Source organism: Heliangelus exortis, chromosome 4 (genome assembly GCF_036169615.1).
Source record: "Heliangelus exortis chromosome 4, bHelExo1.hap1, whole genome shotgun sequence".
NCBI classification, from domain to species: domain Eukaryota; kingdom Metazoa; phylum Chordata; class Aves; order Apodiformes; family Trochilidae; genus Heliangelus; species Heliangelus exortis.
Window position 1 is genome coordinate 16,174,826 of NC_092425.1, and position 13,034 is coordinate 16,187,859.

Here is a 13,034-nt window from a genome sequence, read left to right on the forward strand (position 1 = left end):
TTCAAGAGTGCTAAATACTTGTGATTTTGTGATGGGGTTGGGGACAAGGGGAAAAAAATATTTGAAAAAACTATTCTAGGGTCAAATGAATTTTATAGTCTCAAAAAATCCCAAACATTTCAATGATGACTGAAGAACCAGTTTTCCTTGATTTAGAAACACCATTAAAATATTTCAGATTACATCTGTTAAAAAGTGACAGAAGCCTCCTGCTTCAAAACAGAATTATTATTTTTTTATTAAGAAAAAACTGAAATACTCAAACTGGAACACTAGATTAAGCTGTTTTAAAATACAACCATGAGGGTCATTAAAATTAAATAATTTCTTTTTATAGGTGTAACAAGAGGCTATTTTAAATATGTAAGTGAATAGCTAGATGTGGGTACTTACAAAACACAGCAATGCTTCCAAATGCTTATCTGTACCAGCCAACTGTTGATATGGCATAAATTTTGTTTTACATTAGAGGGCTCAGTTTTGTATCATAATATCTAGAAGTATTCTTTTCTATATTTTTTCTAGAATTTAGAGATGACAAGTTTTGGGGTTTTTTTGTTTTTTTGTTGATTTTGGGCATCTAATATTTAATGAACACGTATGAACACAGACACACAAGAGAACTGTATATCAGTTTTTAAAGGCATGTTTTTCCTCTTTTTCATACAATCAACATTCTTTTTTGAAGTCTTGCCTCTCTTGCTCCATGTTACATTCTCCACTACAGTTTGTTCTTCAGCTGTGCAGACTTCAAACACCAGTATATAGTACAGCATTAAGGAATTTCCTGAGTCAGGTTTATTCATCATTATCTGTAAAATGGAGAAGAGGGGGAGACAGGGTGAAAAGGAGCAAACACACATACATCAAATCCAGATGGGGTTACTAAATTCAAGAAACCACAATTTAGAGTAAGCAGTAGTACAAGAACTCCCATAGTCAGTCACCAGTGAGGTGACTGTTACCAAAACGGCCCTGAAAGCACTACACATACAAATAATGAACAATATGTTATCTTTCTTGGATTAGTAAATTTAAGATTATTTCATCTCCAATGGCCTGCTTCAGTTAGAACAATCCTCTTAGTAAAGAGCAGTATAGATTTTTTTTCCTAACTTTTATTTGAAGAGTATGTAACTTTTGAGACAGCTAATAAACATGGTTCTGTCACTTGTCCTCTGTTCAGCTTCATTTGCATAAGATTTTTTCTTTAAATATCCAAAATTTAAGGAACTACTTTTTCTTTACGATTTCATAGGCTATCACAGATTTGAAAAATATAGGATTAGAACTGAAGCTATTAAAAATAGGCACTTGTTATTGAGCATTTTACAAGATGAAAGTCATCTCATTTTAATAGGATTCACTCAGAAAAAGCGCTTACAATCTGTACGCCAGCATTCCAGCAAACTGTCACGCAAGTGTTTTAGTACTACTTTTAAAATATTCTTAAGGCAAAGTGGCAAGGAAAAGAAATTGGTAACACTACAGTTTGCATTTTCTTCTTATTCTACATTGCCAGTCCTTTGCACACTTGAAAAACAAACTGCTACAATATATATCTTTCCACTTCTGTCATTAAATCAATAAATTACAATGAAAAAAGAAATTTTCAGATACTTTTCTGCCATACTTTTATAGCGCTGCTTGAATACAACATTGTACTGGTCAGCCTTACTGAGTAGCTCTGTATCAGTAGGGAAAATGTAATTTGTATTTAAATTATTTTTTTTTTAGTTACTGTTTTTAAAATGAGCTTTTAAAACTTTTTCGTTCCAAATGTTTAACATTTATAAAACACAGAAAACCGTAACCTTGTCTGGCTCTTTATTCACTGCTATTACAACACATTTATTAAAGTATTTAAAAGATGCAGAAAGTAGATGTTGGCTAATATGCACTGGAATATTTCTTTCAAAATCTGAATACATTAAATAGTGTTTATTGCACACATTTCTGAAACCTGTATAAAATGCTTCAATTTCTAGAAAGATTTTAGATTTTTTTTGCTCTCTAGTAAAATCTTCCATCATTAGAAAACTAAAATTACATAACTGCAGTTAACTTTTGGACTTGTGAGGGGAAAAAAAAACAAAACCAAAACCAAGCAAACACATTTCTCATTGGCAGTGGCCCGTGTGCTAGTTCATGTTAGAGTGACCATGATAGATCAAGGAACTATCTGCCTGCCTGGTCATCTGAGCTAAGCTAGGCAGGGCTCCCAAGCAAGATAAAATCTCTCTGTATTACTGAGCCACACAAAAACTACGTTGGATGGTACCTCCACATCAAGTTCTTCTGAAAAATAACAATTGCAGGATAATGAGCCACATTTTCTTTTCAGAAATGTAGTGATACTGTAACCCATTAAAAGTAGAGCTCTGGAAAGGAAATTATCACTTTGGCTAAAAATTCATTAATTGTTAAGAAAAAACTGGTTTTAGTTCTCAATGGTTTACTCTCAAATTCCACTTTCCCAATCTATGTGTTTTACAGAAATTAAATAATTATACTGCACCTTTCATAACAGAACTATTGTTATGGTTGATTGTTTATGTAGATATGATTAAATCAGAGTGGTCAGCATAGTGAATCAAAGTTTGCCAGATTTTATTGCAGAAATAAAAAAACACTCCTTGTGAAAAAAAAAATTATCAGTATAGCCAATAAATATAACAAAGCACAGGTATGTTTTAGAAGTATATTAGAACCTTCTGTATACAACCAAGAAAAAACATAAGACAACCATAATTACCAGGACACAGTACAATTACCTTCTTGGTAGGCTCCATCTGCCATAACCAGGTGAAGTATTTTGGCATACAGGTGTTTGTGTTCATTTCCAAGAACAGTCTGAACTATGGTTGAACAAATATCAATGTTCTCATCTTCATCTTCATGTATAGCCTGGGAGAAACCATGTTGCCAAAATTTAAATGGCTACAGAATTAATAGTTCAAATGTATTAAATGTAATTTATAGTTAAACCCAAAGGTTTCTACTTTAATCCACTGGGATGGCATTTTTCTCTGTTAATAATTTAGTGAGTCAAAACAGAATAAAATACTAAAGGTTGATTCTAGTCACACAATACAATTAGCAACTTACAGAGTAAAGAACCCTAGGTACTTGTTTCTTAAAATATTTTCCACGAACCTTTATTTTCTCATAAACTTCAATGAATTTATCAAAGCCTATTTCCTGTTCCAGGTTATATCTCAACTCTTCCAGATGGCTGAAGATACTGTCACATTCTCCATATTCACTGGCAACCTCTCCATCACTATTATCTATAAAGAAAGAAAGAAAACAGCAGTAAACCCCCCTCAGTTTTCCTACATTCTTAATGTTGCTTCTTTGTCCCTAAACTTGGTTTCCACAAAGACCTCTAAATTTAATGAAATCAGGTAGGCTCAGAAGCACTAGACAATGTTGGAAAATGTTCCAAATAGCCTGCAAAGGAACAGGAAAAGTCCCTTTCTTGGCAGCAAAGAAATTCTGAATCCTAAATTAGAAGCATCTAGCTCTCTACTCTAAAACCCCACTCCGATAGTTGTCCATAAGACTTTTCATATGGAAGGAAACAAGGTATGGTCTTAATGGAGACTATTGTTTAGCAAAGCAGTTATTAGGTCAAGTTCCATATAACTGTTCCATGGATTTCTGAGGTGGAACTGATGTAGGGTTCACTGGCTGTCCCACTCTAGGAAAAAAAGCCCCTTACTGAAGCAGCTGTTTTTTACCAAAGAATAAGGACATGTATATTAAGAATCATTGATTTAATTTCTGCACTGAGATGCATCTTGTTCCATGAAGTGAATCTAAAAAAGCCCTGTACTAATTCAGTTAAAGTTCCTCATTCTTTGATGAGTGCACATCCTTTGTGTAGCCAGTGTGCAGTCACCCTTTATCCTAGTATAAAATGCAAACTGTTTTTGCTAAAGAAAAATGCTTCCTTAAATAAGGATTTGAATTATGAAATAACTTACCTACCTAGGGAAAAATGTAATTTTTTTTTTTTTTTTTTTTTTTGGATTTCAAAGCTTACAGTATCAAATCATAAATATGATGTAAAATAAAATAAATAAATAAAATGTAAAATAAAATAAAATAAAATGTAAAAAAATACACTGTATTGCCTGGTAGGTTACAGACTTTGTGAGTTAGTATTAATACTCTAATACTTCAATTCCTACACAGAATAAACTATAATTCTGATGAAATCATATCCCTGATTCAAGTGTAAACAGTCACATCAACAAAAAATTAGCACTGAAATAAAAAGAAAAGTTGTGTATGCACTAGAAGTCCATTAGATGACTTCTAATCCTGTATTTAACTTCTGGATCTCAAAAAGATATGGTTTCAAGTCCTGTCCTGAGTTTGGAAAGCCTTCCTCCCACCCCCAACAGTGAAACATGCAATTCTTGTGAAATACCACAAATCTAGAAGGGGAGACACTGACACCAAATACCATAACACCTGAACAACAACTGAAACACAGAAACAGATAGTACTGTATGTTATCAATGTATAATAACATCAGCACTGTCAAAAAAGCAAAGATGGTATTACCTACACTCATCTTAACTTAAAATATGTAGTGGACTGTATGATGTAAATAACATCTTACAGGTACATTCACAGACTTTTGATTTGTTTAAAATTGTCTTCAATAAAACAAAATTACATAAAAGCTATGTAGTAGTCATTGCTCTTCTATATCTTTTTATACCTGTATTTCTAAATGCACTTTATTTTACACCAGTAGTAAAACATTGTATTTCAACCAGACTTATTAAAAACAGAACCAAGACTTCAGGACAACATTGTCTATAACTAATACAAAGTGTTATAATAATAATAAATTCGTAATAAATTTTGCTGTTTTATTTTTGGTTAGCACTAATAGCTATGTTGGGCTAAGAACAAGGTTAGTAATTTCATGCTCCTTCTGACTGCCTTTTAAGTTATTTAATTGTAGTTTAAGCAGGATCCCAGGTACTCCAGTCATGTCAATTGCTATTTCTTTTTCACTCTTACATTGCTGTCATGAATTATTCAAAACATATAATGTGCACAAAGTTTTCGATCTGCCATTAAGACAAGTTTCAGACAACTGCATAAAAAGTGACATATACTCAGTGCCTAACAAAATAGGCAACATTTGATTTCTTAGAACCATAGAATGTCAGGTTGGAAGGGACCTCAAGGATCATCTGGTCCAACCCTTCATTGGTTTGCAACACTGAATGATGCTTAGATGTTATTTGGAAAGTCTAAATATTATCTGATTTTTTTCAAAACTTCTGTAGAAAAAATATTAATTAGAACTTTATTTTATTATAAGTATACAATACAAAACCACTCTATTTGATGTTTTTTAACATTAATGAATAACTTATAAAACAGGTACAACAGAAATTATACCTGACTGCCATTCCTCATTAAGTGCACTTTCACTGCTGGGGTTATTTTCATCTCCTTCATCCAGCTCTGTACCATTTGTCATGCATTTGATGACATTAGCCTTTAAGGTAGACTCCTCCTCTTCACTGAATTCCTCACTAGGCTGCTCCCTAAGCAACTGTTCCATTGAGGCCCGGAGTTCCTGCAAATCAGTATCTGCCTCTGCAAACATACTAGAAAAAAGTGATATCAAGTTTATATAATTAATACTTTAGAAGACAAACCCTGTAGGAAGAGCTCATTTCTCATTTACACTATAAAATAAATGAGTAGTAGCTGAAGGGAAAAAACTATTATATTATCATGAAAGACTCAGGGAATAAATATTAGCTAAACAGATACCAGACCTTTTTGTAAAACAATGGTGACAAATCCTCAATTCAACTTTATTAGTAAGATAGTTTTTCAAGTCTTTGTATTTGTACACTATAATAGAGTCCTGGCAAGTATAGTGCTCCCTGTCGAGGTAAAATGTGTCTGGAGCAAAAAGAGATGTAGATCTCATCAGAATAGATACACCAGATGATTTTGTCCCTCCAGACTACCCAAGCTGCAGGGAATAATCAAGAGCCAGGGTCAGATTTTGAAGCCCCTGTAAGAATTTGGGAGACTCAGAGGACATCTCAATACAGCAGCAGAGAAGACAGATGAGCAAGATTCTCAGAACGTATGAAAAAGGAAATGTTCAGGACATTTTTATTTCTAGAAAAGCAGTTGCCATCAACTTTGATATACTTCAGAGGAATGAAAGGTACAGAAGGCAGCAGAAGAACAGCTTGGATGGAATTTGGAAAGGAAATTCAGGCAGCTACTGTAAGCAGTACAAATCATTAGCTTCTCAGTTCTCTGGAACACGACTCAAAGTAAATGAGTCTTCAATACAGGATTTCTAAAACTTTGGTAAAAAACCCACACTTACATACTGTGTGTAATTGTTAGAATCTAGTAAAACATATCCTTGATCTAAAGTGCCCGTTGAAATACTTGAGAAACTTGATACACTCACATATCCTCAGAATCAGAGGGTCCTTCTTTGGCTTGCTCATCTTCTGTATCATCTGTTTCAAGATTACGTTGATGCTGCACATCTGCTACACTGGGAACATCAACTAAAGTTTTGTACAGCTTGTAAAGATCCGGAAGTGAACATGTTCTCAACATCTGCAAAAGTAATTAAAAGCCTGCTTAGTAACAATATCCCCGGCAGTTGGAGGCTACAGAATACTTTTTTTTTTAATTTTTCATTTCAAAGTCAAAGTAACAATGTGTCCAGCACAGATATTCTTAACTGCTGAAGATCTCACATCTTGAATATTAACTCTCAGCTAAAAAGAAAGCATTCCTTCTGCCTTTGTGGGTTACAGTGATTGAAAGCTTTAAGAATATCAGCTGACACACAGATCCTTATTTTGTGCATATTTTTTCAATACCTTGACAGCTATCTTGAGAAAAGGAACATTGTGGTAGATAAATAATGTATACACACAGTTGTTTACAATGTATGTATGTCAGTCACTTACAGCTGAGAACCATTTTAAGTATCTGACAATGGAGTATTTTTCAAAATGATATTATTTCTGTTGGTCACTGAAAACAGTAGCTTTGTTTATGGTATATTTCAAGGCAGCTTCATAGTAGAAAGAAATTAAAATTACAGAAATAATTTGTTGCAACGGAAATAAAGTAACTGTTTGCTCAGTGATTTACCAGAGCTCTCTTTTAAGAAGTCTAAGGAGCTCAAAATATTACAAAATATTCACTGTAGTACAAATACAACAAGGAGTTGTATTTGAAAACCTAATCTACACAAAGCAGTTTTACCAGTAAGCCTCACCTTCCTTCAGCATAGTTCTGAATATGTGCATGTTTAGTGACTGCTCTTAGTGAAACCCCCCTAAATTTTAATGAACAAAATAGTTGTATACCAGCACAGTGTATTCATACAAATGCTTAAATATCACATCTCTCTCAGGAAATTCCAGAAAGCAATGTCTGCAGATACTGCAAAGAAGTACTGAATGCCTTCTTGGTGCAGTCAAAAGAGGAAAGGAAATTTGCTGCCCTTTCATCACGTTTAGTGCAACAGTAACAATACATCTGTTGTTTTTCTCCAAGTTCTCTGCTATTACATAGCGCTCATCTGGTACTGCATTAACAATTGTGACAAAGCACTTAGGGCCAAAAGGAGAGACTCTCACTGCTGTGCAAATCCAGCTGGTAGAATGAACACAATGTGGTCACACAACAGGGCAGGCATGGCTACACAAACACCTGCTGGAACAGTTACACCATCTCTTCTGGCCTCACTTAGCCTCAATAAGAAAATAAGCACAATATTACTCTAGTAAGTATTCCTTAGTTTTTTTAACTTGCCTTTGGGTCGTTTGCATCAAAAAGCCCTGTAGAAAGTCCAATCAACAATGAATTTTTGCCTTTATTTTTTGCTGGTGATATGGAACGTGAATGAGGTACAAACGGCTCTTCCTGAGAAGACTGAGCTGACATAACTGGTGAGACTGTTGGTACAACTGTGGGTTGTATCACCCTCTGGAATAAGGGTTCAGGTTGCAGACAGTCACTGGAACAAGTTTCTGATGTGGAAAAGTAAGTCAGTTACAAAGATAAATAGATTAAACCCTCCAAGCTCTTAGCAAAAGGTACTTGGTTTTTTTTTTTTTTTTTTTTTTTTTTTTTTAAAGGCAAAAATAGATAGCACTGTGGAAGTATTAAAATATATATGGATTATTTTAGGATTTTATCATTTTAACTTTTTGATAATATACAGCCCTCAGCTGTAAGTCTGCTCTGTTCTCATGCCATCTAGTTTCTCATTAACCAGTCCATGGCTGAAATTATGGTGTCATCCATTTTCATCTGTCACTTCTTGCCCATTATGAGATTTTTTCAAAGCTACATCAACATAATTCATCGAAACACTGGAAAAAAAACAACCCCAGTTTGCATAAGCCACCCATGAATAGATGAGACAGTATCACAGACAATATGCTTCACAATATTTCTGATATAGTTTGTATTCTGCTTTAAAACAGGCAGACCTTCTGAAGTTACTGTAAAGACCTCTAAGAACAACCAATAATTCTCCCACACAAAAAAGATAAAAGATTATCATTAGCAGCAGTTTAAACCTTTTTCTATCCAACCTGCAGCTCAGTTAATTTGAGATGTCTATAAAGAAAGTAACACTACTATGTAAAATCCATTAGATTTCATACCATTTTAAACAGTGATTTTAAGGGGTTATAGCATTCAGAAACTTAACATTCTCTTCTAAGTATCAGTGTGAGCCACTGTCCTGCTCATCTATATATAGTGTCACTTTGTTACATATTTTTCTCCTAACTGGCAAAAATCACACTCACAACTTGTCTTCCTAATCCATCAGAAATTTCTTTTTAAGAAGTATGAGCTAAAAAAGAAAATAAAAGCAGAAAACTTGCTCTTTGGGGGTTAGTTAAGAGGTGAGAAGGAATGGCTCAAGTACTCCAGCTACAATAAAACAAACCAAGAGGCTTTGACTGACCTTCTGGAGCTTCCTTTTGTAGTTGCACCTTGCCAAGCGCTAGTTTCTCAGAGGCTACCTCATTTCTTCTGTCATACTGTGCCCTATTATAAAATACCACATCCAGTGGAAACACCATATAAAAGTAGTCATTAGTCTACTGGAAAAAGTCACCAAGTGCAGTAAAACAAGCATGGCAGACAAGCAATGAAGCTTCAGCTAAGCTGAATGTTTTAACTAATGTATCTAAATCCTACTTAGAGCTACTTGTTCAGTCTGGAGAGAAAGGGATAAGAAGAATAGAGTACTTACTTATCCTCTTTCTCCTTTACCCACACTTCATAAACAGTGATGGGAAATTCCTTACTCTCCTTACTCTGGTGCTTTTTATCTTCTGTTTCTTCCAACATCTCTGCTTCTAAATCATCAGGCTCTAAAATTAAGAAAGTCATATACCTCATTAAAAATTAATCCCAGTCAAACAAAAAAGACAGGAGAGGCTATACATCTTAAGGTTACACTTAAATCTTTCAGCTTTTACAGTTTTCTGTACTTTGCAGAAACAACTGAAGTTTTGTAACCCCAGAGCTAAAAGTTTCTGTTACAATAAAAGTATCTTAGAGCTTCAACTAACTGTGTCTTCTAAAAACCTCAGTAATTCTCAGGTTTTTTTTTTTTATGGGGTTCTAAAAACCCCATAATTCATCAGCATGCTGATACCCTATAGGGCAAAAGATTTCAGCACAGGTAATGGGAAGAGGAAACAAACAAAGAAAAAAAACCAACAGAAAAAGCCCGCCCCAACAGTAAAAAAAAATTAAAGCACCTTGGAATTCCCTAGAAAGTTTTCTTTAAGTATACAAAAAGTTTCTGGAGATTTACAAAATACATGAGTCAATCAAATTAGAACACAGGCATAGAAAGCACTTGGTCCTACACATAAAATGTTTTAATAAAAATGTGCACATTACTTATGGGAATGGGATGGTACAAAAGTACAGACGATTACTGCTTCTCTCACTGAAGTGGAAAACAGATTGTAATTAGAATTACTAATGAAATGACTTACCATCCAGAGTAACAGGTTTGCTCTGCACCTGAGTAGGTTCAGTGTTCTGAGATTCTTCTGGAATAGTCATGTCAGACTCTGTGACACCAGCTGGTACTGAAGACCGAGCTCCAATAGTAGTAGAAGGTTTCTCTTCTTTCTCCTCTTCTACAACTAAGGACTGATGATCTTCAAGGAGTTCTCCAGTATCTACCACAAAATTATTCTATTATTTAAACAATGTTTTGGCACAGTTTGATAATAAACTACAATGTGACTACACAGTAAGCTGAGAATATTTTTTTCTTTAAATGAAAAGAAACAGAAATGTTTGCATGCTTTTATTATAACTATGATGAAGAGGAAAGCTAAATTTTGAATTTTACCTGCTGTATTATCATTAGTACAAGTTTGTACTTGGAATAAGCAAAAGTCCTGTTGTTCTCGGAAAGCACCAAAACCAGAAAAAATCCACTGATATGGTAAGTCACATGGCAATGAGAAGGTTATAGAACCTAGCTACTATAATATTCAGTTGATGACATCCTTTTAAAAAACACACTCTATTCTATTGATAGAATTGATCCACAACTTTTAAGGAACATGAAGATCCTTCTTCTTCAGCACATCCCCCTTAATTTCTTATCCTCTTAATTTCACTGAGTTTGAAATATTTCCATGTCTTCCACTATCAGCTTATGATGACATTTAGAACAGTTAGAACAGAGGCAACCCCCAGAAATTGAAAGAAAGGGTGAGGACAGAATATGCTTTTATGACTTCAAAATTGTTCTCAGTAGACAAGCTGAGAATCTTTCACTTCTTACACTTGCAGTGCAGATAATTACCAGCTGCACTTACCATTTATTGTATCTAGTTCCTCGAGTAAGTCGGTTTGCAACTGCAACTCTGCTTCTCCTAGGATCTTCAGGACTGAATCAGTAGGGCTTTTGCCCCATACTTTCCTATGGGGTTCACTATTATCTAACCTAATTACTTCACCCAGAGTTTGACCTGTTGGGACACATCAGAAATACAGAAGCTCTTAGAAATTAGAAACTTTTATTTGCTTTCTCTGTACTTAACAAATAAACAACCTCTGCAAAACTAAAAACTACAAAGCTAGAACCCATGTCACCTCACTACAAGCCAGGCAGTTCAAAAGTCCACCGTTTTTCTTCCACCAGTTCTATTTAATAGCAGGAGTTATTCAATGCCAGTTACCATCTGCAACTCAATAGCAGCAGGAGATCTTTCATCAATTCAAGCACCTCAATACAGAACAGAATGAGTAATGTTTAAAACTGGCATGAGGTGGCCTTAACTCTACCTGAAATGGGAAACCAGAACATATCTTGTCCTGCTGTCCTTTGGCATCTTTTTTTGTTATTTTTCCCTCCAAGGAAAACAGAATATAAAGCAACAAAGAACAGAGCAAAAGAAGCTTTTTGACCTTCTATCTAACATCCTTGCTGTGTAAAACTGCTCTGCTACGAAGTAAGTCTGTCACATTCGCAATGATTATTTTATATCTACAACGTGAGTCAGATCCTTAATAAGACACACAGAGACCAGGTCATCTACCCAAAAGCCTAGAGAGGGCAGATAGAAAATTCAAAAAGATAGGTTTGATTTAAAAAAAAAAAAAAAAAAAAAGAAAAAAAGCTAAGAAGTGTGCAATAAATGTAACAGATACAACTTAAGTTGTTACAATCATTAGGTTTTAGTGTTCTACTGATAACATAAAAGGATTTTCAGGTTAAAGAAGAAACTTTCATATTTCTTAAGTGCTTTTTATTCTTTCTGTTAAATTAGTGCCTGTTTAAAAGACACAAAGAAAGCTCAAAGAAAGTAACCATGCATTTAATCGGGTAACTGTTCAAGTTAAGAAATTATTTGTTGAATCTCCTGCAGACCACTTAGTTACTCAGCCTGTGTCTTAGTCCTTATCAAAGGGAATACATAACCACCTGATGTTCAGAATCAGATGACACACTAATGAAATGACAGATAACAAGACGATAGTAATACAGAGTACTTGCTTTATAAAAACAGACACTACACTTGGTGAACTGATTTACTAATATCATGTTGACAAAAAATTACTTACCATCTGTTCTGGAGAGAGAATCTTCCATTGATAACTGAGCTAGAGGAACTACCAACTCTGCTGCCGCAGATTCCCATTTTTTGCGATCCCCTAGAAGTGGATGGTCACCCTTTTGTTGTTCCTTACCATCTTCAGACCCAGATGATTCGGAGATATTTTTACAATCCTTTTTTCCTTTCTCGTCTTCCTGAGATTTAAGATTTTGATTTAATCTTCTCAGTATTTCTCGTTTATTCTGAAACATACATATAAGTTAAAATAATTCCCCTCTTAAAAGGCAAAGAAAACTAGAACAAACTAAACCCGATCTGACATACTTGCATTGCAAAATCTGGCTTTTTAGCTTCCTCCTCAGCTTCCTGGATTCCAGTAGTTACATTTTCATCCTTAAAGTCCAAGAAGCATGATAAACAGTGTAGAAGAATATGTCCGAAAAAAAAATAATTTTGATAATATTAGTAGAGGTTATAGTGAAAAATACCTCTAAAATATTTTCATTGACAACTCTACACAGATTTAAAAAGAACGTATGATACTTCTGTTTTTATGGGACTTTGCAAAGAGAGAATTTTCAAGGGTAGCTTTCATATTTGAACCACTCACTATCTGAAAGTGGTGAGCAAATGAATCATTCGGTTCAAGCAGACAAGTTCAGAGCACAAAACATTTAAAGATAAAGCCAGATAAGACCTCTACAGCAAAATGCCATCAAATTCCAACAGCATACACAAATAATTCTGTAAAAGAAAAAAAAAAAAAAAGTGCAAAGACAGAGTCAAGGAGCACCTGTACAAAAAAGAAGGGCTTACAGCATGCATAATGACAGGTTGGTAAAGAATAAGAAAACAGTAGTTCCTTGATATCTGGAAACATTTCAGATAGCCTGT

At 34.4% G+C, this 13,034-nt stretch overlaps 1 protein-coding gene across 12 annotated transcripts in view; it reads right to left on the bottom strand.

Annotated features, from left to right (window-relative positions):
- Positions 1 to 213: 213 nt before the first annotated feature.
- NEK1 (NIMA related kinase 1) overlaps positions 214 to 13,034 on the bottom strand; it is a 44,949-nt gene continuing 32,128 nt past the window's right edge. For 10 of the 12 annotated variants that reach the window (XM_071743154.1, XM_071743158.1, XM_071743149.1 and 7 more), the window contains 12 exons: positions 12,465 to 12,533; positions 12,148 to 12,382; positions 10,899 to 11,051; positions 10,059 to 10,247; positions 9,302 to 9,422; positions 9,011 to 9,093; positions 7,843 to 8,060; positions 6,476 to 6,630; positions 5,431 to 5,642; positions 3,157 to 3,290; positions 2,775 to 2,907; positions 631 to 812 (listed from right to left, as the gene is read on the bottom strand). In XM_071743154.1, the coding sequence (XP_071599255.1) occupies positions 799 to 812; positions 2,775 to 2,907; positions 3,157 to 3,290; positions 5,431 to 5,642; positions 6,476 to 6,630; positions 7,843 to 8,060; positions 9,011 to 9,093; positions 9,302 to 9,422; positions 10,059 to 10,247; positions 10,899 to 11,051; positions 12,148 to 12,382; positions 12,465 to 12,533 (1,716 nt within the window). In that variant the 3' untranslated portion in view covers positions 631 to 798. Of the gene's footprint in view, positions 813 to 2,774; positions 2,908 to 3,156; positions 3,291 to 5,430; positions 5,643 to 6,475; positions 6,631 to 7,842; positions 8,061 to 9,010; positions 9,094 to 9,301; positions 9,423 to 10,058; positions 10,248 to 10,898; positions 11,052 to 12,147; positions 12,383 to 12,464; positions 12,534 to 13,034 lie in introns of all 12 variants that reach the window. The other 2 variants (XM_071743157.1, XM_071743155.1) reach the window with 1 other exon arrangement.